This window comes from Chlorocebus sabaeus, chromosome 9, assembly GCF_047675955.1.
Source record: "Chlorocebus sabaeus isolate Y175 chromosome 9, mChlSab1.0.hap1, whole genome shotgun sequence".
Lineage (NCBI taxonomy): Eukaryota > Metazoa > Chordata > Mammalia > Primates > Cercopithecidae > Chlorocebus > Chlorocebus sabaeus.
The window spans coordinates 72,188,315-72,212,161 of NC_132912.1; the positions used below are offsets into that span (position 1 = coordinate 72,188,315).

At 39.6% G+C, this 23,847-nt stretch overlaps 1 protein-coding gene across 9 annotated transcripts in view; it reads left to right on the top strand.

The window, feature by feature from the left end:
* RUFY2 (RUN and FYVE domain containing 2) overlaps positions 1–23,847 on the top strand; it is a 64,381-nt gene that overhangs the window by 9,104 nt on the left and 31,430 nt on the right. For 6 of the 9 annotated variants that reach the window (XM_007963261.3, XM_038009152.2, XM_038009153.2 and 3 more), the window contains 9 exons: positions 1,174–1,297; positions 1,490–1,551; positions 2,439–2,504; positions 9,574–9,643; positions 11,311–11,412; positions 11,549–11,665; positions 14,062–14,229; positions 15,625–15,722; positions 18,166–18,285. In XM_007963261.3, coding sequence (XP_007961452.1) covers positions 1,174–1,297; positions 1,490–1,551; positions 2,439–2,504; positions 9,574–9,643; positions 11,311–11,412; positions 11,549–11,665; positions 14,062–14,229; positions 15,625–15,722; positions 18,166–18,285 — 927 coding nt within the window. Of the gene's footprint in view, positions 1–1,173; positions 1,298–1,489; positions 1,552–2,438; positions 2,505–9,573; positions 9,644–11,310; positions 11,413–11,548; positions 11,666–14,061; positions 14,230–15,624; positions 15,723–16,475; positions 18,117–18,165; positions 18,286–23,847 lie in introns of those variants that run through there. The other 3 variants (XM_073019090.1, XM_007963268.3, XM_073019089.1) reach the window with 2 other exon arrangements.

The window sequence follows — 23,847 nt, forward strand, 5'->3', positions numbered from 1 at the left end:
CAATCAGTTCTCCAAGGGAGTGGGCCCATGGTGGCCCTCCATTCATTCTTGTTCTGTTAGAGTGCCTCTCTGATGTTGTGGAGAATTTAGTCCTGGTTTTGGTTTTACTTGTGACTCTGATTTTACATTGTGGTTTTCCCAGTTGTTAAACGAGAATGACCATACGTTAAGTACCCACAGCTTCTCAGTATTCTGAAGGATAATAAAAGTGATTAAATAATGTACATGGGACTTATTAACGAAGGCGTGAGACAGTGATAACTACTTCCCTGAATGTATGTTGATGAGACTTAGTTTTTGGACTATCGTATTTCTTTTACAACTCTCTTTTTGAACAGTTTTTAGAATGTAGATATCCCAAAGTGTCTTTAATTTATAATTATCTATTAAGATTTATAATCACCTATCAAATGCATTGACTTGAACATGGGCTTTGAAATGTTGCATATGTTCATTTTCCTCCTTAGTCTTTATCCCAAGGTCTTAATAAATCTGAGGATTGAAAGTTCAACTTTAATAAAATATATCATAATCAGATTAGCAGCAGTCACTATATCCGCCTGAGTCAGAAATATCCCAGGGCTTAGTGTTGCCTCTCTTTATTTTTATTTTTTTGAGACGGAGTCTTGTTCTATTGCCCAGGCTGGAGTGCGGTGGCGTGATCTTGGCTCACTGCAACCTCTGCCTCTTGGGTTCAGGCAATTCTCCTGCCTCAGTATCCTGAGTAGCTGAAATTACAGGCGTGTGCCACTACGCCTGGCTAATTTTTGTATTTTTAGTAGAGGTGGTGTTTCACCATGTTGGCCAGGTTGGTCTTGAACTCCTGACCTCAAGTGATCTTCCTGCCTTGGCCTCACAAAGTGCTGGGATTACAGGCGTGAGGCACCGTGTCTGGTGCCACTTTTTCTTTTCATCCCTTTTTGCTCCTCTTTTCTCTCTCTCAAAACATTTTTTCCTCTTTTATCTCCTTCAGTCCTTTTGATTTTTCAATAGAGACATTTAAATTTAAAAAATATAAAAAGTTATTCACATGTGTAAAGCCTAATTTGAAGGTACCTAACTGAGATGGCTTCCATTTCTGTAAGGTAGAAGATTAGGAAGATAATGGTGGTTTTAAATTTTAGTTTTTGAAATAAATTTGTGATTTAAAGTCCTTATTTTTTAAATTCACAGTGAGTTTTATGAGTATCATGCACTAATGATGGAAGAAGAAGGAGCAGTAATTGTTGGGCTGCTGGTTGGCCTGAATGTGATCGATGCTAATCTGTGTGTGAAGGGAGAGGATTTAGACTCACAAGTAAGTGAAAGTGATTAGTGCCAAATGCAGAGTGTTTTCAGTTTGCACAGTTCCTCCTTGATCAGGTGTCATTTGAAGTTGTAAACAGGACTGTTAAACACTAAAGGAATATTAAGAGTAACATTCAGTAAAGGTACTTCTGATAAAGTATTTTCTCCCCTTTAAATAAAAAAAAATCTTTATTTACTTCAGGTTGGAGTGATTGATTTTTCTATGTATTTAAAGAATGAAGAAGATATTGGAAATAAAGAAAGGTATGCTTTTCATAACTTATTTCGCATATTGGGTTTTTTATATAGCTCTTTACAAATCATTATAAGATCCATCTATCTACAGTGTGGTTTTATTTTGTTGTTTTCCCCCCTGTGACTTCTTCATTTCATTTTCACTTCCATTACAAGCTTTACAAAGCAGATTATGGAAAATCACTTAGGAGAAGGAGATTTTATTAATTGTATGAAGTGGGACCTTTGGTTATAACTGTAGTTTCTGAGACCCATTTTAATAACTGTTTTTTGGAATAAAAAAGATGAAAGCTTATTATTCACAAGTTTGCAAATACTGGTTTACTTCAAGATCGAACTATGTTTTTTTTTGTTTGTTTGTTTTTTGTTTCTTTTTTGAGACAGTCTTGTTCTGTTGCCTTGGCTGGAATGCAGTGGTTCGATCTTGGCTCACTGCAACCTCCGCCTCCTGGGTTCAAGTGATTCTCCTACCTCAGCCTCCCCAGTAGCTGGGATTACAGGCACCCGCCACCATGCCTGGCTAATTTTTGTTATTTTTAGTAGAGACAGGTTTTTACCACATTGGCCAGACTAGTTTTGAACTCCTGGACTCAAGTGACCTACCTGCCTTGGCCTCCCAAAGTGCTGGGATTACAGGGGTGAGCCACTGTGCCTGGCCCTAATTATGTTTAAATTTAAAATACACTAATGGTATTGTTAAGTCTATTATTGACAAGTGATTTATTCAACAAAGGTTATAGATTCTTAGTACATAGCCTACTGTTATTCTTATGTTTTATTTTAAAGGCAAGACACTTTTATTATTTTAGTTTTATAATAATTTTAGATGATTTAGATTTTTTTTACTTAATAAATACCTTTTAAACTAGCACAAAGCTACTTTTTTCCTCATTTAGGAATGTTCAAATTGCTGCCATATTGGACCAAAAGAATTATGTTGAAGAATTAAATAGACAACTGAAGTAAGTATTATGGATACTTAGCACATTGATGAATATTGTCAGGTTTTTGTTTTTGTTTTTTTCCCTTCAGTTCAGCTTACCCTATTCCTTTCTTCTAAGAGTCTTTGAGAAGGGGTTGAGGGGATAGAGAGAAAATGGAAAGTAAAAATACAAATAGGAGATAATTCATTTTAAGCAGAAAATGAGAGTCAGTTTTTTTTTTTTTTTTTTTTTTTTTTTGAGATGAAGTCTCACTCTCTTGCCAGGCTGGAGTGCAGTGGCGTGATCCCGGCACTGCAACCTCTGCCTCCCAGGTTCGAGTGATTCTCCTGCCTCAGCCTCCTGAGTAGCTGGGACTATAGGCGTGCACCACCACGCCTGGCTAATTTTTTTTTTTTTTTTTTTTGTATTTTAGTAGAGATGGGGTTTCACCATGTTGGCCAGGATGGTCTCAATCTCCTGACCTCATGGTCTGCCCACCTTGGCCTCCCAAAGTGCTGAGATTACAGGCGTGAACCACCACGCCCGGCCCGAGAGTCAGATTTTAAAAAAGAATCTTCATCGGATTTAAATAGAACTTAAAACTTATTGCTGTACCCTTACAAAAAAGGCTAGATAAGGTAAAAGTTTGTATCATTTTGATGGTTCAAAAATTCATTTTTCCTACTTCAGAAGACTTCATATGTAAATGTGGCTGTCTGTCATGATTCTATGGTGGAAGTTTTTGCCTTCTTACATTGTCAACTGGTCATTGAAGCCATCAGTGGATACTCTTGTTGAGAATTTTTGAGACCTGTATGTAAAATAGTAAAATGCAATTCTAATAGAAATATACGAGATGCGGCCAGGTGCAGTGGCTCATGCCTGTAATCCCACTTTGGGAGGCCGAGGCAGGTGGATCACCTGAGGTCAGGAGTTCGACCTGTCTGACCAGTATGGTGAAACCTCGTCTCTACTAAAAAATAGAAAAAATAGCCAGGTGTGGTGGCAGGCACCTGTAATCCCAGCTATTCTGGAGGATGAGGCAGGAGAATCGCTTGAATCCGGGAGGTGGAGGTTGCAGTGAGTCAAGGTTGTGCCATCGCACTCCAGCTTGGGCAACAAGAGTGAAATGTGAAACTCCGTCTCAAAAAAAAAAAAAAGAAAGAAAGAAAGAAAGAAATACATGAGACGCATAGGTTTTTTTTTGTTGTTGTTGTTGTTGTTTTTGAGGCAGAGTTTTGCTCTGTCGCACAAGCTGGAGTGCAATGGCACCATCTCAGCTCACTGCAACCTCTGCCTGCCCTCAGGGTTCTAGCTACCCCCAGGATTCTCCTACCTCACCTTCCCGAGTAGCTGGGATTACCATGCCCACTACCACGCCTGGCTAATTTTTTTGTATTCTTAGTAGAAACGGGGTTTCTCCATGTTGACCAGGCTGGTCTCAAACTCCTGACCTCAGGTGATCCACTCGCCTCTGCCTCACAAAGTCCTAGGATTACAGGCATGAGCTACCACGCCTGGCCTTTTTTTTTTTTTTTTTTTTTGAGACAGGGTCTCACCCTGTTGCCCAGGCTGGAGGGTGGAGGGCAGTGGCACAATCAGGTTCACCACAGCCTTGACCTTTCAGGCTCAAGCGGTCCTCCTGCCTCAGCCTCCAAAGTAGCTGGGACGACAAGTGTGCACCACCATGCCTGGTAATTTTAGATTTTTTCATAGAGATGAGGTCTCACTGTGTTGCTCAGGCTGGTCTTCAACTCCTGGGTTAAAGCAGTCCTCCCATCTCAGGCTCCCAAAGTACTGAAATTATAGGCATGAGCCATTTTGCCCAGCCACATAGGTAATTTAAAATTTCTGGTAACTACAATAAAAATGTAAAAAAAAAAAACCCAAAAGTTAAAAATATATTTTATTTTACCCAGTATTCCCCAAATATTATTCCAACATGCAATCAATATAAAAAATTAGGGAACAGGCACAGTGTCTCACTCCTGTAATCCCAGCACTTTGGGAGGCCGAAGTTTGTGGATCACTTGAGATCAGGAGTTTGAGACCAGCCTGGCCAATATGGTAAAACCCTGTCTCTACTAAAAAATACAAAAATTAGCCAGGCATGGTGGCATGTGCCTGTAGTTCCAGCTATTCGGGAGACTGAGGTAGGAGAATCACTTGAACCTGGGAGGTGGAGATTGCAGTGAACCGAGATCACGCCATTGTACTCCAGCCTGGTGACATAATGAGACTCTATCTCAAAAAAAAAAAAAAAAAAAATAGACCAGATGTGATGGCTCACACATGTAATCCCAGCACTTTGGGAGGCTAAGGCAAGAGGATCTCTTGAGCCCCGGACTTCAAGGCAGTAGTGAACTATGATCGCACCACTGCATTCCAGCCTCGGTGACACAGTGAGACCTTGTCTCAAAAAAAAAAAAAAATTATTATTAGCCTGGCATGGTGGTGCATGTCTGTAGTCCTAGCTACTTTGAGGCTGAGGCGAGAGGATCACCTGAGCCCAGGAGTTTGAGATCAGCCTGGGCAACATAATGAGACCCCCATCTCTTAAAAAACAATTATTATTAACAACATATTTTACACTCTTTTTTTTTGGCACTGTATACAAAGTCCAATATGTATTTTACCCTTACAGCACATTTCAATTTGGACTAGCCACATTTTAAGTGTTTAGTAGCCACATGTGGCTCATGGCGGCCATACTGGACAGCACAGGTATAGTGAGTAATATGTGCTATCTAATTAGAAATGAACTGTTCTCAGTAATTACATTTAATGATTAGTAAAATATCTTTCTTTGGGTGATAGGATTATGAATAATTTTTATTTTATTCTTTGTACTTTTCTATATTTTCTGAGTACTACTCAATGAATACGTATTATAATCAGAAAATACAATTAAACATTTTCCCATTTTAGGACAAGAAACTAATAAGCTGTGACTCTTGCTTTTCTTCTAAAATTGTAGAAATAGGAAAGACTTCATATCGATCTTTTTTAAATGGAGTTTTAATAGAAATCATAGGAAATACACGTATATTTTGTAATTTGTGTTTCTGAGATTGTATTTCTAAATGCAAACTTGTAGTTGCTTAATTATGTTAAAACTTCTAATCATTTTTTGGTAACAGGTAATATTAATATATTCATATGGCTCAAACTTCAAAAGGCACAAAAGGAACATAAAACAAAAGTCTCCCTCTCCCTGATCTTCATCCATCTAGTTTCCCTCTTCACGAGTAATTAATATATTAAGTTCTTGTGTATACAGAGATACTTTATGCTCATAGCAATAATATGTATACATATTCTCATATCTCTTCCCCCTCCCTCTTCTTGCGTATTAGGTAGCACACTTTCACACTACTCTATACCTTACTATTTTCACTTAACTTTTTTTTTTTTGAGACAAAATCTCTTTGTGTTGTCCCTGGCTTGGGTGCAGTGGTGTAGTCTCAGCTCGCTGCAACCTCCACCTTACTGGGCTTAAGCGATCCGCCCGCCTGGGCCTCCCAAAGTTCTGGGATTACAGGTGTGAGCCACCATGCCTGGCCAACAATTTATCTTGGGGTTATTCCACTCAGTTCAAAAGAATTTTCTTTTTTTTTTTTTGAGACAGTTTCACTCTTTCACCCAGGCTGGAGTGCAGTGGCGTGATCTCGGCTCACTGCAACCTCCGCCTTCCAGTTTTACATGATTCTTCTGCCTCAGGCTTCCGAGTAGGTGGGATTACAGGTACCTGCCACCATGCCCGGCTAATTTTTGTATGTTTAGTAGAGATGGGGTTTCACCATATTGGCCAGGCTGGTCTTGAACTCCTAACCTCGTGATCCACCCGCCTTGGCCTCCCAAAGTGCTGGGATTACAGTGTGAGCCACCACGGCTGGTCCAGTTCAAAAGAATTTTCTCATTCTCAGCTGTTTAAATCATGTGTGTTAATCAGTTACAGCAATACTGGTGTCTGACTTTTGTATACCTTATGTTTTATAAATGTTTCATTGCACCGGGAGCAGTGGCCCATGCTGTAATCCAGCATGTTAGGAGGCTGAGATAGGAGGATTACTTGAGCTCAGGAGTCTGAGACCAGCCTGGGCAACATGGTGAGACCTTGTCTCTATACACCCAAAACAGTACAAAAAATTAGCTCGTCATGGTGTTGTGCGCCTGTAGTGTCAGCTACTCATGAGGCTGAGGTGGGAAGATCTCTTGAACTTTGGAGGTTGAGGCTACACTGAGCTGAGATTGTGCCACTGCACTCCAGCCTGGGTGACAGATGAGACCCTGTTTCAAAATAAATAAATAAATAAATAAATAAAGATAAAAGTGTTTCATTGCTTTTTCTTTTTCTTTTTTTTTTTTTCTTTCTTTCTTTTTTTTTTTGAGACAGGGTTCTCACTCTGTCAACGCAGGCTGGAGTGCAGTGGCCTGATCTTGGCTCACTGCAACCTCTGCCTCCAGGCTCAAGCGATCCTCCTGCCTCGGCCTACCAAGTAGCTGGGAGCACAGGCTCGCTCCACGACACCCAGCTAATTTTTTGTATTTTTGATAGAGCTGGAGCTTCACCATGTTGCCCAGGCTGGTTCAAACTTCTGAGCTAGGCCATCTGCCCACTTGGTCTCCTAAAGTGCTGGTATTATAGATGTTAGCCACTGCTCCCGGCTTTTCATTGTTTTTCTAATAAAGAGTAGTTATTGTACATTTAGACTATTTCAGAAGTACAGAAAACACATAGAAAAAAAGTAGAATTCACTTTTTTACAGAGTCTTGGTCTTGTCGCCCAGGCTGAAATGCAATGGCGCGATCTCAGCTCATTGCAACCTCCACCTTCCAGGTTCAAGCAATTCTCCTGCCTCAGCCTTCCAAGTAGCTGGGATTACAGACATGCACCACCACACTGGGCTAATTTTTGTAATTTTAGTAGAAACAGGGTTTCACCATGTTGGTCAGGCTGGTCTCAAACTCCTGACCTCGTGATCCACCAGCCTCAGCCTCCCAAAGTGCTGGGATTACATATGTGAGCCACCATGCCTGGCCTGAATTCACGTATTATTCCTCACTCAAAACTACTATTGAGGGTTTGTTTTCAAAGTGCTTTTATTGATGATTATTGTATCCTCACATAAAGGCAGGGTGAATATTATTGTCCAATTTTGTAGAAAAGAAACTGAAGCTCAGGAAGGTTTTGCAACTTACTTTTATTATTATTATTATTTTTTGAGAGGGAGTCTACCCCTGTCACCCAGGCTGGAGTGCAATGGTGCGATCTCAGTTCACTGCAACCTCGGCCTCCTGGGTTCAAGCGATTCTCCTGCCTCAGCCTCCCAAGTAGCTGGGATTACAGGCGTGTGCCACCACGCCCAGCTAATTTTTGTATTTTTAGTAGAGAGGGAGTTTCATTATGTTGGCCAGGCTAGTTTTGAATTCCTGACCTCGTGATCTGCCTGCCTCGGTCTCCCAAAGTGCTGGGATTATGGGTGTGAGCCACTGTGCCTGGCCAGTTTTACAACTTTCAAGGTGACACAATTAGGAAGTAGAAAAGCAGGGCCCTTAGTCTTACGTCTCCTAGACCTGTGTTTGTCTGTCGTACCATCAGGACATCCTGGTGCTATTTGTGAAAAACTCAAGTTGTCTACCTAAGAATGATTATGTCTTAAAAGTGATTTAATATGATTGGAAAAACATTTTTCTTGTTTCACTAGTAAAATTAAAATACCAATACTTGTTTCCGAGGCTGGTATAAAATTTATTGTATCTATTATTGATTTTCCTGAAACATACTATATATAGAACGTTACATTTTATTAGAGAAGGTTTTGAGATGGTAGTATCAAGCAGGCCTTGGACAACATTCTTGTTTTTTTGAGATGGAGTTTCGCCCTTGTTGTCCAGGCTGGATTACAGTGGCATGATCTCAGCTCACTGCACCTCTGCCTCCCAGGTTCAAGTGATTCTCCTGCCTCAGCCTCCCAAGTAGCTGGGATTACAGGCTCCCGCCACCACGCTTGGCTAATTTTTGTATTTTTAGTAGAGATGGAGTTTCACTACGTTGGCCAGGCTGGTCTCCAACTCCCGACTTCAGGCAATCCGCCTGTCTCAGCCTCCCAAAGTGCTGAGATTACAGGTGTGAGCTACCACGCCTGGCCAACATTCTTAATAAAATATACAATAACGTCCAGTCTTGATTCATTTAAACAAAAATGCAAGAAACAAGTGTGTTCATCTGGCATAATCTGACCTTCGACTATTTCCTTTGAAAGACACCGTGTTTAGCTGCCAGATACTTGTTACTAAGAACCTGATGCTGGGTATCTTGTCTTCATATTTCTCAAACCATGGTTGACTTTGGACGTCTCTAAGTTCTCATGAAAATGGATAGGGGAAACAAAATGGAACTTGAATTAAAGGCCATTGTTTATATGCTTCATCAAACCACATAATTATAAAGTAGACATTTAAAGTTCATCCTTTTAAATATAATTTTAACAATACTTAGTAATCTTTGTGTGAAATTTTTATTCCCAAATATTTTCAGTTAAATTTAAGAAGGACCCTAAGAAGACAATGTAAAAAAATGAGTAGGCCGGGTGCTGTTGCTCACGCCTGTAATCCCAGCACTTTGGGAGGCTGAGGTGGGTGGGTCACGAGGTTAGGAGTTTGAGAACAGCCTGACCAACATGGTGAAACCCCGTCTCTACTAAAAATACAAAAATTAGCCGGGCATGGTGGCATACGCCTGTCAACCCATAGGCTGAGGCAGAAGAATTGTTTGAACCTGGGAGGCAGAGGTTGCAGTGAACCGAGATTGCGCCACTGTACTCCAGCCTGGGCAACAGAGCGAGACTCCGTCTCAAAAAAAAAAAAAAAAAAAAAGAATCAGTAGCACCAAATGGAATTTTAATAGAAATATTATTTTGCTACACTCTTTGTTGCCCTCCTAGCTAAATCAAGTTATCAAGTTAATGAAATTTTCCACACCCAGAAATGTGGACAGGGCAGTTGGTGCCTGTCGGTAAACATAGTAAGTCTAGGATAACATATTTTTTCGTGCTTTTTTGAGTTTGTGTGATTTTGAATGAGTTTTTTTCTTTCTTAATTTCAGCAGCACAGTCAGCAGCCTCCATTCAAGAGTTGATTCATTAGAAAAGTCAAATACTAAGCTGATTGAAGAGGTATTGTCTAATGGATAAATGTATTTCATGGAACTAGTGTTTGTGATCCTTTTCCATTTTAAGTATGAGTGCATTAAACATACGCACACACGAACATACACTCATCATTGTGATGCGATACTTGTAATACAGTTGTAACTGATGATTATAAGTTCTAGAGAAACTGTATATTCTTAGGCAAATTCACAGTTATAAGAATCTGTGAGATACTACATTTGAAATACTCAACTTCTAAAAATGAGCCTCAGAGATGAAACTCACAGAAACTCTTCAGTAGATAAGCTGTGATTTTCATTTTAAAATCTGGATGACCTATATTTACCTAGTGTAATCACCTATAGTTAGAAATTCTTGTTAAGTGCAGTAAACCACCATGGCACATGTATACCTGTGTAACAAACCTGCACGTTCTGCGCATGTATCCCAGAACTTATAGTACAAAAAAATAATGATACACATTAAAAAAAAGAAATTCTTATTAAAATGATACCGTCCCTCTCTTCCACTGTTCCACTAGTCAGATTACTTTTCTTCACAGGCATCACTGCGTGATCATGGTGACCTTTTTTCCACCATCCCATGTGTAAAACTCATCCCATGTGCTCTGGTTTCTTATGTTGTGAAAGTAGCTATCTGGCGATCCCAGAGTGCATTTGAAGCAGACCCAGAAATTTATCTCAGCTCTCTTTTTTGTAGAGTTGCTTCTAGGTGTGTTGTTTTTTTTTTTAATCTATTAAACCAAAGAATTATTACTTAACATATTTTCAGAAATATTTAGGCTTCTGTTATTTGTATTGTGAACCCTATTTTCCGTGTTAATTAACATTCTCACTTCTTTTAAAATTGGCCCAATTTTTCCAAACCAAGGAACACATGATAGCTTACATGAGTGCAGTTAAGAATGCATCTTTATTTTGATGGTTGGGCTCCTGATCGGGACCATTATAGAGCTGCTCACTAGTTTGTGCCTCTTATTGACTTTAGTAGAACTGTGAAGTTCAGGTTGATCCCTGATAAAGTGTTCAGAAATGTGTTAATTGCAAACCATCATTAGGGAATAGTCTCTGCTTTGCTTTCATAGGATCTCTCTTTCCATTCTGGGCCTCAGAGTCCCACCACTTAATCATGCATGTTTAACTCATGGTGAGAATTGTCTCTTGTTTGTCATAGTCACTTAAGTTCCTCTTACATGTCCAGATTTCATGGGGTGTCCTACTCAGTTACCACAAATGTCTGTATTACATTTTTCAATGATAGCACAACCTCCTTTCCTTATACGTGTTTTTATCTTTACACAAGTCTTTAAAGCCTTTGTTATTTAATGCATAATTCTCTATTTGTTTACTCAGAAACTTTGTATTCTGGACATACTGTAAATCATACAGTAAGCATAATATGTTTATTGTAAGCATAACAAATTAGCCTAATGTGTTTCAACTATAAAAGAAAATAGGAATAGTTCAAAAGGAAATAAGAGTTTAATTTTTAAAATTGGTATCTTGGGATAATAACGAGCATATTTTTCTTATGAACGTTTCTTTGAATGTGACAGACCTTTTGCTAGTTGTGAGATTTTATTTTCTGTTGTTTATGGCCATGCACATAACCTGGAAAGCAAGTATAAGGGTGTTTAAAATCTTTTTTCTTGCCCGTTTCATAATTTTTAGTTAGCAATAGCAAAGAATAACATCATTAAACTCCAAGAAGAAAATCATCAATTACGAAGTGAAAATAAATTGATTTTAATGAAAACACAGCAGCACCTAGAGGTAAGTATAGACTGCTTTCAAGCAGACAATCTCATGTTAGAAATTACTATTTTTAGGGACTTTTGCATGAAGTAGGTATTTCTGTGCTGTATTAATAGTAGTGATTATAGAATGAAAAATTTTGTTTTCTTCCTAGGTTACCAAAGTAGATGTGGAAACTGAGCTTCAAACATATAAGCATTCTCGTCAGGGGCTAGATGAAATGTACAATGAAGCCAGAAGGCAGCTTCGAGATGAATCTCAGTTACGACAAGTAGGTTATATTGAAAATTATATTAGCAAAATCATCCTGGGAGTAATTTACTCTCTAGCAAGCACCATTTAAAATGTCTTTCAGCCTTATCCTTTTTGGTGTGGTATATAGCAAGTTCACCCCTTAATCTTCTCAAATTTTCTAAGCTTCCACTATATCAATGTTTTGTTGTTGTTTTGAGATGGAGTCTCACTCTGTCGCCCAGGCTGGAGTGCAGTGGTGCGATCTTGGCTCACTGCAGCCTCTGCCCTCCGGGTTCAAGTGATTCTTGTACCTCAGCCTCTCAAGTAACTGGGACTACAAGGCATGTGCCACCATGCCCGGCTAATTTTTGTATTTTTTGTAGAGACGGGATTTCACCATGTTGGCCAGGCTGGTCTCGAACTCCTGGCCTCGAGTGATCTGCCTGCCTTGGCTTCCCAAAGTGTTGGGATTATAGGCATGAGCCACTGCGCCCGGCGTATTATTGTTTTGAGACAGAGTCTCGCTCTGTCACCCAGGTTGGAGTGCAGTGGTGCGATCTTGGCTCACTGCAGCCTCTGCCTCCCAGGTTTAAGCAATTCTTGTACCTCAGCCTCCCAAGTAGCGGGACTACAGGCATGTGCCACCATGCCTGGCTAATTTTTGTATTTTTTATAGAGATGGGGTTTTGCCATGTTGGCCAGGCTGGGCTGGAACTCCTGGCCTCAAGTGATCCACCTGCCTTGGCCTCCCAAAGTGCTGATATTATAGGCATAAGCCACTGTGCCTGACCTGTATCAGTGTTTTTTAAACTGTAAGTTACAATATGATTGTGAATGAATGGGTTGTGACCAACATTATAGTAAATGAAACAGAACAACATATTCAAATGTTAGGAAAGTTATATTTAAAATTAACTTTTTTTTAACCTTTGAAATTGTGAAATATAATGCCAACAGAAAAATATGAATATACAGCTTAATGAATTATAACGCAAATAACTGTGTAACCACCACCCAGGTCAAGAAGAGAATATTGCCCATCTTTTTAATCATCTTTTCTGTTTGTCTTTAATGTTAATAAATTTCTTTTTCTTTCTTTCTTTTTTTTTTTTTTTTTGAGATGGAGTCTCCCTCTGTCGCCCAGGCTGGAGTGCAGTAGTGCGATCTCGGCTCACTGCAAGCTCTACCTTCCGGGTTCACGCCATTCTCCTGCCTCAGCCTCCCGAGTAGCTGGGACTACAGGTGCCTGCTACCACGCCTGGCTAATTTTTTGTATTTTTAGTAGAGATGGGTTTTCACCATGTTAGCCCGAATGGTCTGGATCTCTTGACCTTGTGATCTGCCCGCCTCGGGCTCCCAAAGTGCTGGGATTACTGGCATGAGCCACCTTGGCAGGCCAATAAATTTCTTAAGATAAATCATAAGAAACTTTTTAATTCTTCTGGTAAAAAATTCTTAAGAAATTAAACTAGTTGCCCGGGTGCGGTGGCTCACACCTGTAATCCCAGCACTTTGGGAGGCCGAGACTGGTGGATCACAAGTCAGGAAATCGAGACCATCCTGGCTAACATGGTGAAACTGTGTCTCTACTAAAAATATATATATATAAAAAAAAAATTAGCCAGTCGTAGTGGCAGGCCCTTGTAGTCCCTCCTACTCAGGAGGCTGAGGCAGAGAATGGCGTGAACCTGGGAGACGGAGCTTGCAGTGAGCCAAGAATGCGCCACTGCACTCCAGCCTGGGTGACAGAGCGAGACTCCATCTCAAAAAAAAAAAAAAAAAGAAATTAAACTGTGTTTTGAGTTACTTTGGCCTTTACTTGTATAGACCACTTCATTTCCTTTTGTTTAAGGAAAATTAATATTCAATTTATGAAGCACAAAAATGATTAATTCTTGTACCAGTAAAAGAGTAATGATTAACAGAATATAGAAAATGCTTTCATTTTAGCAAAAACTGCATTTGAAAATATTTACTTATTTTTTGAGACAGGGTCTTACTCTGTTGCCCAGGTTGGAGTGCAGTGGTGTGATTTCGGCTCACTGCAACCTTTGCCTCCTGGGTTCAAGTGATTCTCTCACCTCAGTCTCCCTAGTAGCTGGGACTACAGGTGTGTGCCACCACACCTGCCTAAGTTTTTGTATTTTTTTGGTAGAGATGGAGTTTCGCCATGTTGGTCAGGCTGGTCTCGAACTCCTGACCTCAAGTGATCCACCCACCTCGGCCTCCCAAAGTGCTGGATTAATAGGTATGAGTCACTGCACCTGGCCCTGCATTTCAAAATGTTTATTGTGTTGTTAGAGGACCTAGTTGATTCCCTTTAGTGGACTTAAAAAGTGTAGTCTGTATATTGAATGGACAATCTTTCTTAAAGTATATCTAATTTTTACATCCTGAAGTGGCATGTGAATTGAGGATATATTGAAATTGCAGGATGTAGAGAATGAGCTAGCAGTACAAGTTAGTATGAAGCATGAGATTGAACTTGCCATGAAGTTGCTGGAGAAAGATATCCATGAGAAACAAGATACTCTGATAGGCCTTCGACAACAGCTAGAGGAAGTTAAAGCAATTAACATAGAGATGTATCAGAAGTTGCAGGTAAGGATTGTTCTTAAATTTCATTTTATGGAAATTGAAAGTGAATATTTGTAGAAAGGTTTTGATTTTTAAGAGATGAGCCCATTTTAACTGTGCCGTATTAGTTATGAAGGCCAATGTCTTTTTTTTCTAAATGAAAGCTCTTAAATGTAATGAAAAAGGTATCAACAAACAAAATATCCCCTGTCTAAATTTTTAATGTTGAAAGGTTAAGAGTATGAAGATTAAATCTTTTGGGAAAACTCTCAATTTAAACTACAAAACATTTTTGTGAACTTCCTTTTACAGTGTAGTCCTAAGAAATATTTAATTTTGGTTGAAATGCTACACTATCATAATAGTAAATTTTCTTTTTCTTTTTTTTTTGAGACAGAGTCTCGCCCTGTTGCCCAGGCTGGAGTCCAGTGGTGCGATCTTGGCGCACTGCAACCTCTGCCTCCCAGGTTCAAGCGATTCTCCTGCCTCAGCCTCCCTAGTAGCTGGGACTACAGGCATGTACCAATACACCTGGCTGATTTTTGTGTTTTTAGTAGAGATGGGGTTTCACAGTGTTGGCCGGGCTGGTCTCGAACTCCTGACCTCAGGTGATCCGCCCACCTTGGCCTCCCAAAGTGCTGGGATTACAGGCGTGAGCCACCACGCCTGGCCCATAATTGTAAATTTTCTAAGATGATATTGCTATTAAGTAGACTTGTTGCCAAAATCCTTTATTTAATTAATTTAAAAAATATCATATTTTACAAGAATGTATTCTGTCATCTTCCAAAAATATTGAAGGTGGAGTTTTTTTCTTTATTTTCTTTTTTAAATTTTTTCTTTTTTTCTTTTATTTTCTGTAGAGATGAGGTCTCACTATATTGCCCAGGCTGGTCTCAAGAGATCCTCCCACCTTGGCCTCCCAAAGAGCTGGGATTACAGGTGTGAGCCACCACACCTGGCCTATTACATTTTAAATGAAGACTAATAGAGGCCAGGTGCCATGGCTCATGCTGTAATCCTGGCACTTAGGGAGGCCAAGATGGGAGGATTGCTTGAGGCCAGGAGTTTGAGACCAGCCTGGTGAACATAGCAAGACCCCCATCTTAAAAAAAAACAGAAACAAAAACAACTAATAGCACTAATACACAAAAATGACTAATACACAATTATTTTATGTATAAAGTAACTCTGTTCATTTCAAAGTAACAGTCCCATAGCAAAATGGTGTAAGAAACTTATAAATACTCAGTTTAAAAGATGAGAACTCTACTTGGGAGGCTGAGAGGTGGGATAGCTTGAGCCCAGGAGTTCAAACCCAAACTGGGCAGCATAGTGATACCCTGTCTATTAAAAAAAACCACACACACAGAAAAAAAAAAAAATCAAAAGCACTGTAGCTTTTGTTTTTATAAATAGGGTTCTGAAGATGGCTTGAAAGAAAAAAATGAAATAATTGCCCGACTAGAAGAAAAAACCAACAAAATTACTGCAGCCATGAGGCAGCTGGAACAAAGGTACAGCATTTCCAGTCTTAGTTTCTTTTTTTCTTTTCTTCTCCCCTTTTTCTTTATTCAGTTCCGACACCTGCCACAAAAACCATTAGGAAGATATAGATTAGGACACGTTTTTTGTTTAAGCCCAGCAGGATTTTGTGTTTTTGTTTTGGTTGTTGCATGGAATCAAGTTGCTTTATATTATGCTGAATCATTTGAAGTTGTCATATTGTAGATTTTTCTTAGAGGCCTAATATCAGTAGTTTCATGTTATTCAATTACATAAAACAAATACACAAATAAAAATGTCAAAAAAAATAAAAATGAACAAACAGAGTGAGATTATCCCTAATTGATTTCCATGCATGTTAATTACTGTATTCTTTGCCATTCGCCATCTGTTTATATGAAATCAAGCATTCCGAATTGGTGGTTTAGTTTTGTTTCTTTGAGCTAGGACCCTCAACCCAACCGAAGATATAATTTTGTTTGAATTGAATTGTTTTATATTGGCATTTTTCACTTTTATTGTTGGAAAATGTAATGTATTTCCATTGCCCTGTCATGTTGGTGTCAACATATGTCTTTTATCATTGCTTTCTTTGAATCTATTTATGAAAAACATAACTATTAATGCTTTATTGACATGAATATTCTTTTATTGACATCCTCTTTCTTCTTTTTTCTTTTTTGTTTTCTTTATCCCCATTTTTACATTTTGGACATCTTTATTACCTTTTTCTGTCTTTGATTTCTTTCCATTCCATTATGAAGTGATAACGATTTGTTAACTCAAACTAGGACAATTGCAATGTCATTGGTGAAATGTGCCAGCAGTGACACGCAGGACCAGTACAAGCTGGTCAAAGATATATCTTTCTGAAGACCACTTATATTTAAACAGACTAAACGAAAAGAGAATCAACAATTTTATAATACATTAAATAGAAAGGAGTCTATGCTACTAAATATTCTAAAAGGGTGTTAGGAACCCTGTACATTTCTTGGTCAGCTGCTATGGTAATACACTGCCATTAAGCAGAGTGGGTGCACTTGGATTTCTAGACATACATTCCTCAAACCTTGTGCACAAAGGGTGATTTGAGTATTGACCCTTTGGAGGTCAGGATTTTCAAATGCAGTTTTATCTTTTTAGCTACTTTTTGATGAAAAATATAAAGATTGTTTAAAAATAACTTAACCTTTGGTTTTATACTACGTTGGCACAGATATTTTTTTCTCATTGGCCTACTCTTTGCCCAACGGTTCCCTTACTGATTTTTACATATGCTTCAAAATAACTTATAACCCAGACTGGCCAACATCCTGTGCTTCAGCTTCTCAGTTTTCCAGTTCCTCCTTGCCCTCTTCTGTGATAGCACAACTTCAAGGCCTACCTCACTCTTTTATTTTCCTTTTTGTAATCTTAGAGAAAAGCTTGGGTCCATCCCCAGCACCTGAATATTTTAATTTAATCTTAGATTTGGAGATAACTTGAATGATAACTCTCCTTTCCTTGGAAGCAGCATTTATACCCCTGAAATATGTGAGAGTTGCTCCATTGGTATGGTTTTAAGGAAGAAAGGAAGAGGAAGAGTTTTTTTGGTTAGTTGAACCGAAATTTCTCTTGTGATTTCCTGCAAGGAGTTAATATCCTTTGAATCTTGGTAAACATTTTCTTATAAAAATATTGAAGTTAAATATAAGAAATCCTAGACAGCCAAAGAAGGCAGGGAGTGGAGCTAAGCACAGGAAAATGCAACGGCTTACAAATAAAAACAGGAAAGATGAAAATCACAATATTTTAGCTAATTTTTAATATTAAATGGTGAGGAACAAAAATGATCTCTAGTGAATGATGCCAACTGGCACCAAATTCTTTTTGAATCTTAAACATGTATGCACACGTGCACACACACACGCGTAGAGCTTCGGCATAATTTAGTAAATGCATAAAGATGCTGTAAGAAGGAGTTGGCTCTCATTTGGAGTAATTGTGGGTCTTTGCTCTTGGCCTTGTAGCACACTTGATTCCTGGCATACACATCCTAGCTTAACATATAACAGTATGGCTTCTTCACCTAGTGTAGGCATAAATCCTTTACTTTTCATGGTTTTGAAAAAAGGTAGTAACATACCTATTATGCTTTGAAATTTGATTCATTATGCTCTGCATAAGTGGTAAAGGCTGTATTGCTTTGCACTGTTAATTATGAACAAGAAATAAAACAAATTTGAAGATAGTATTCTGGGCATACTACATGTTATATTGACAAAAAAATCACAGAACAACTTCTAGACATCGTGTGACTCTTTCACATTTGAGTTTGTGAGTTTTTCCCCAAACTTTGTTTTCATTTAGAAATGTTTCTATTTCCCCATTTTTCTTTTATTTGTCTTCTTCACCCTTTTACACCCTAGTTCTAGCCTCAGTTTTACCCAAAGTTGATTTGAATTACACCAGATTGCAGCAAGCAGAGAAGGCGCAAATGGAAGCTGAAGATGAGGATGAGAAATATCTACAAGAATGTCTCAGTAAATCTGACAGTCTGCAGAAACAAATCTCCCAAAAGGAGAAACAGCTGTGAGTATTTCACTCTTAGAAACAAATACTTGTGTTAACATAACCCCCTCATTTTTTTGCACATGATGATAGAATGCCAATATTTTTATTTATCTAATGATACCAGCTAGCTTTTAGTGTTTACTTTAAAAAACAAAAAAAAGGCCAGGCGTGGTGGCTCACACCTGTAATCCCAGCACTTTGGGAGGCCGAGACAGGCAGATCACGAGGTCAGGAGATCGAGACCATCCTGGCTAACATGGTGAAACCCCGTCTCTACTAAAAATACAAAAAAAAATTAGCCGGGCGTGGTGGTGGGCACCTGTAGTCCCAGCTTCACGGGAGGCTGAGGCAGGTGAATGGCGTGAACCTGGGGGGGCGGAGCTTGCAGTGAGCCGAGATCGCGCCACTGCACTCCAGCCTGGGCGACAGAGCGAGACTTCAACTCGAAAAAAAAAAAAGAAAATATAATTGTAATAATACTTATGTTTTTACTCCCTTTATGATTTACAAAGTACTTTCAACTCTGTTTTGCTGTCTTCTTGCTCTAGGAGAGTTTTATTCATTCTTCTGTTATTTAACATTAATCTAATGGTCATTATATTTCTAGGTGCTGAGTATAATAGGCTTTTGTAACTACAAGAAACTTATATTATTAAAGGACATGCTGTTTTCTGAGAATATATATGTATATATTTTTGAGATGGAGTTTCACTCTTGTTGCCCAGGCTGGAGTGCAATGGCATGTGACCTCAGCTCACTGCAACCTCCACCTCCCAGGTTGAAGTGATTCTCCTGTCTCAGCCTCCTGAGTAGCTGTGATTACAGGTGCCTGCCACCATGCCCAGCTAATTTTTTGCATTTTTTTTTTTTTTTTTTTTTTTTTGAGACGGAGTCTTGCTCAGTCACCCGGGCTGGAGTGCAGTGGCCGGATCTCAGCTCACTGCAAGCTCCGCCTCCCGGGTTTATGCCATTCTCCTGCCTCGCCTCCCGAGTAGCGGGGACTACAGGCGCCCGCCACCTCACCCGGCTAGTTTTTTGTGTTTTTAGTAGAGACGGGGTTTCACTGTGTTAGCCAGGATGGTCTCGATCTCCTGACCTCGTGATCCGCCCGTCTCGGCCTCCCAAAGTGCTGGGATTACAGGCTTGAGCCACCGCGCCCGGCCAATTTTTTGCATTTTTAGTAGAGACAGGGTTTCACCATTTTGGCCAGCCTGGTCTCAAACTCCTAACCTCAGGTGATCCACCTACCTCGGCCTCCAAAGTGCTGGGATTACAGGCATGAGCCACAGCACCCGGCCGAGAACATTTTTTTAAAATCAACTTTGTTTTTTTTTTCCTTTGAGTTGCCCAGGCTAGGATGCAGTGGCATGACCTTGGTGGCTCACTGCAGCCTCTGCCTCCTGGGTTCAAGCAATTCTCCTGTCTTAGCCTCCTGAATAGCTGGGACTACAGGCTTATGCCACCACACCCAGCTAATTTTTTGTATTTTTTAGTAGAGATAAAGTTTCATGACGTTGGCCAGGCTGGTCTCATACTCCTGACCTCAGGTGATCTGCCCACCTTGGCCTCCCAGAGTGCTAGAATTATAGGCATGAGCCCCTGTGTCTGGCCAACTTTTTTTTTTTTTTTAATTTTCTCTGATTTTTTTTTTTTTTTTTTTTGAGACAGTCTTGCTCTGTCCCCTGGGCTGGAGTGCAGTGGCGCGATCTCGGCTCATGGCAAGCTCTGCCTCCTGGGTTCATGCCATTCTCCTGCCTCCGCCTCCTGAGTAGCTGGGATTACAGGCGCCCTCCACCACTCTTGGCTAATTTTTTTTGTATTTTTAGTAGAGACGGGGTTTCACTGTGTTAGCCAAGATGGTCTCGATCTCTTAACCTCGTGATCCATCTGCCTCAGCCTCCCAAAGTGCTGGGATTACAGGTGTGAGACACCGTGCCTGGCCAGTTGTCTTTAATTTTTTTTTTAACTTTTATTTTAGGTTTGGGGGTACATGTGAAGGCTTGTTACTAGGTAAACACGTGTCATGGGGGTTTGTTGTGTATATTATTTTATCACCCAGGTATTAAGCCCAGTACCCAATAGCTATCTTTTCTGCTCCTTTTCTTCCCCCCATCCTCCCCACTCAGATAGAAACCTGTATCTGTTATTTCCTTCTCTGTGTTCATAAGTTCTTATCATTTAGCTCCTGAACATTTTTTTTAAATTGTGGAAATGGAGTCTTGCTATATTGTTCAGACTGATCTCTAACTCTTGGCCTCAAGCGATTTGCCTGCCTCAACTCTCAAAGTGTTGGGATTACAGAAGTGAGCCACCATGCCCAGCTTCTGATAACATTTTTATTAGTACTTTATATGATCTATATATCACCAACCAGGAAGGATGTTAGTATATGTCATTGTGCTGAAAAAAAGCAAGTTGCAGACAGTATGCCAAATGTGATTCAATTTTAAAAACAAAATTAAAACCATGTATGCATATATACTTATACATAGAAAAGATTTTAAAGAATACAGATTCTGGGGAGTGGTTATTTCAGGTGAATGCTGGCAGGTTGAGGTTGAGGTTGACAGGGACATTTTAGTTTTATTTTATAAACATCAGTGTTTTTCCCCCAGTTAATATGTACCAATTCTGTTATTAAAAGAAAACAACAGTAAGAACAAACAAACAAAAAAAGCAACAATGGAAAATAGTTATTTATTATATTAACAGATCATTAAAACAAGACCACATGCCATGTATGAAGTATAAGTTGCTAAGCTGTGTTTATACCCATCGAAGTGTTTGTTAAGTTCTTCTCTATCCTTGGTGATTTTCTGTCTAGTAGTTTTTAATTATTGAGAGAGAATTTGTTGAAATATCAAACTGTGATTGTAGATTGGTATATGTATTTTTTCAATTCTGTTTTTGCTTATTGTATTCTAAAGCTCTGTTATTTGGTGCCTGCATATTCAGGACTGTTCTTGGTAGAGTGACCCTTTTGTCATTATATGATGTACTTCTTTGGTAATTATTTTTTGCTCTGAAGTTAATTTTTCTGATATTAATATAGTTACTCCTGCTTTCTGTTGATTAATGTTTGTATTTTTCCTTTCTTTTTTTTTTACTTTCAGTGTACCTTTATAATGTTTGAAGTTTCTTTTTTTTTTTTTTTTGGAGAGACAGGATCTTGCTGTGTTGCCCAGGCTAGCCTTGCACTCCTAGCCTCAAGTGATCCTCCCGCCTTTGCCTCCCAAAGTGTTGGGATTACAGGTGTGAGCCACCATCCCTGGCTTGAAGTTTCCTTTCCTTTTTTTTTAAGACAGAGTCTCACTCTGTTGCCCAGGCTGGAGTGCAGTGGCATGATCATAGCTCACTGCAGCTATGACTCAAGCAATCCTAGGCTCAAGCAATCCTAGGCTCAAGCAATCCTCCCAACCTCAGCTTGCAGAGTAGCTGGGACCTTAGGCGTTGTGCCATCATACCCAGCTAATTTATTTTTATTTTTATTTTTTAGTAGAGAAAAGGTCTTGGTATGTTGCCCATACTGATCTTGAACTCCTGAGCTCAAGTGATCCTCCCACCTTGGCCTCCCAAAGTGTGGGATTACAGGCATGAGCCACTGCTCCCAGCCTGAATTTTCTTATAGACAGCATATAGTTCATGTTTTATTGTTGTTGTTATTTGTTTTTTAGAGACAGGGTCTTGCTTTGTTGCTTTTGTTGTTGTTATTATTTGTTTTTTAGTTAGTTGAACCGAAATTTCTCTTGTGATTTCCTGCAAGGAGTTAATATCCTTTGAATCTTTGTTGCCCAGGTTGGAGTATAGTGGTACCATTATAGGTCATTGCAGCCTCTAATTCTGGGCTCAAGAGATCCTCCTGCCTCAGCCTCCTGAGTAGCTAGGACAACAAGCATGTGCCACTGCACCTGGCTAATAAAACAATTTTTTTTTTAAGAGATGGAGGTCTTGCTATGTATCCTAAGCTGGTCTGGAACTCCTGGCCTCAAGTGATCTCTCTGCCTCAGCCTCCTAAAGCATTTGGATTACAGGCATGAGCCATCGTGCTTGGCCTGCTTCATGCTTTTAAAATCAATTCTCCCAACTCTGTCTTTTCATAGTATGTTTAGTCCATGTATATATATTGTAATTATTGATATAGTAGAGCTTAAGTCTGCCATTTTGTTGTTTAATTTATTTTTCCTATTTGTTTTTCCTCTGTTTAATTTTTCCTGCCTTCCCATAAGTTACATGAACATTATTTAGAATTCCGTTTTGATTTATCTGTAGCACTTTTGAATGCATCTCTTTGTATAGATTTTTGGTGTTTGCTGTGGACATTATATTACACACATGCTATTTTTCCACAGTCTGTTGGCATTAACATTTTACCACTTTGGATGAAGTGTGAAAACCTTACCTCTATTTAAGTATTCATACTTTCTCCCCTCTTTAATATAATTTGCTTAATGATCTCTTTTACATATATTGGGAATCATGTTAGACAATGTTGTAATATGTTGTGCAACCATAAACAGAATTTAATGTTTAAATTTAATCTAATTTATAAAACTTCATTATTCTTTTTTATTCCTGAAGCTCCAGGTTTTTTTGTGTGTGTCTGAACTTTCTGTAAACATTTTTTTTTTTTTTTGATACAGGGTCTTGCTCTGTCAGCCAGGCTGGAGTGCAGTGGTGTGATCACAGCTCACTGCAGCCTTGATTTCCTGGGCTTAGTAGTCTTCCCATCTCAGGCTCCTGAGTAGCTGAGACTACAGGTGCATATCACCACACCTGGCTAATTTTTGTATTATTTTTTTTTTTGGTAGAGACGGGGTTTCTCCATGTTGTCAAGAATGATCCCGAACTCCTGGGCTCAAGTGATCGGCCCACCTTGGCCTCCAAAAGTGCTAGGATTATAGCCGTGAGCCACCGTGCCTGGCCTCTTTTTTTTTTTTAAAGAGAGAGGCATCTCACTGTGTCACTGAGGCTGGAATACAGTAGTGTGATCATGGCTCACTGCAACCTCGGGCTCCTAGGCTCAAGCAATGCTCTTGCCTTTACCTCCCAAGTAGCTGGGACTATAGGCATTAGCCATCATGCCAACTAATTAAAAAACTTATTTGATTTTATTTTTTTGAGATAGGGTCTTATTTCTCTCTCGCCCAGGCTGGGGTATAGTGGCGTGATCATAACTCATTGCAGCTTTGAACTCATGGGCGCAAAGGATCCTCTCGCCTTAGCCTCCTGAGTAGCTAGGATGGTAGAGCATACCACCACACCTGGCTAATTTTTATAGGGACAGGATGTTGCTATGTTGCCCAGGCTGGTCTTGAACTCCTGGCCTCAAGCAGTCCCCCTGCCATGATCTTCCAAAGTGTTAGGATTACAGGCGTGAGCCACTGCACATGGCCTTAAATTTTTTTTTTTTTTTTTTTTTTGAGACGGAGTTTCGCTCTGTCACCCAGGCTGGAGTGCAGTGGCCGGATCTCAGCTCACTGCAAGCTCTGCCTCCCGGGTTCACGGCATTCTCCTGCTTCAGCCTCCCGAGTAGCTGGGACTACAGGCGTCTGCCACCACGCCTGGCTAATTTTTTGTATT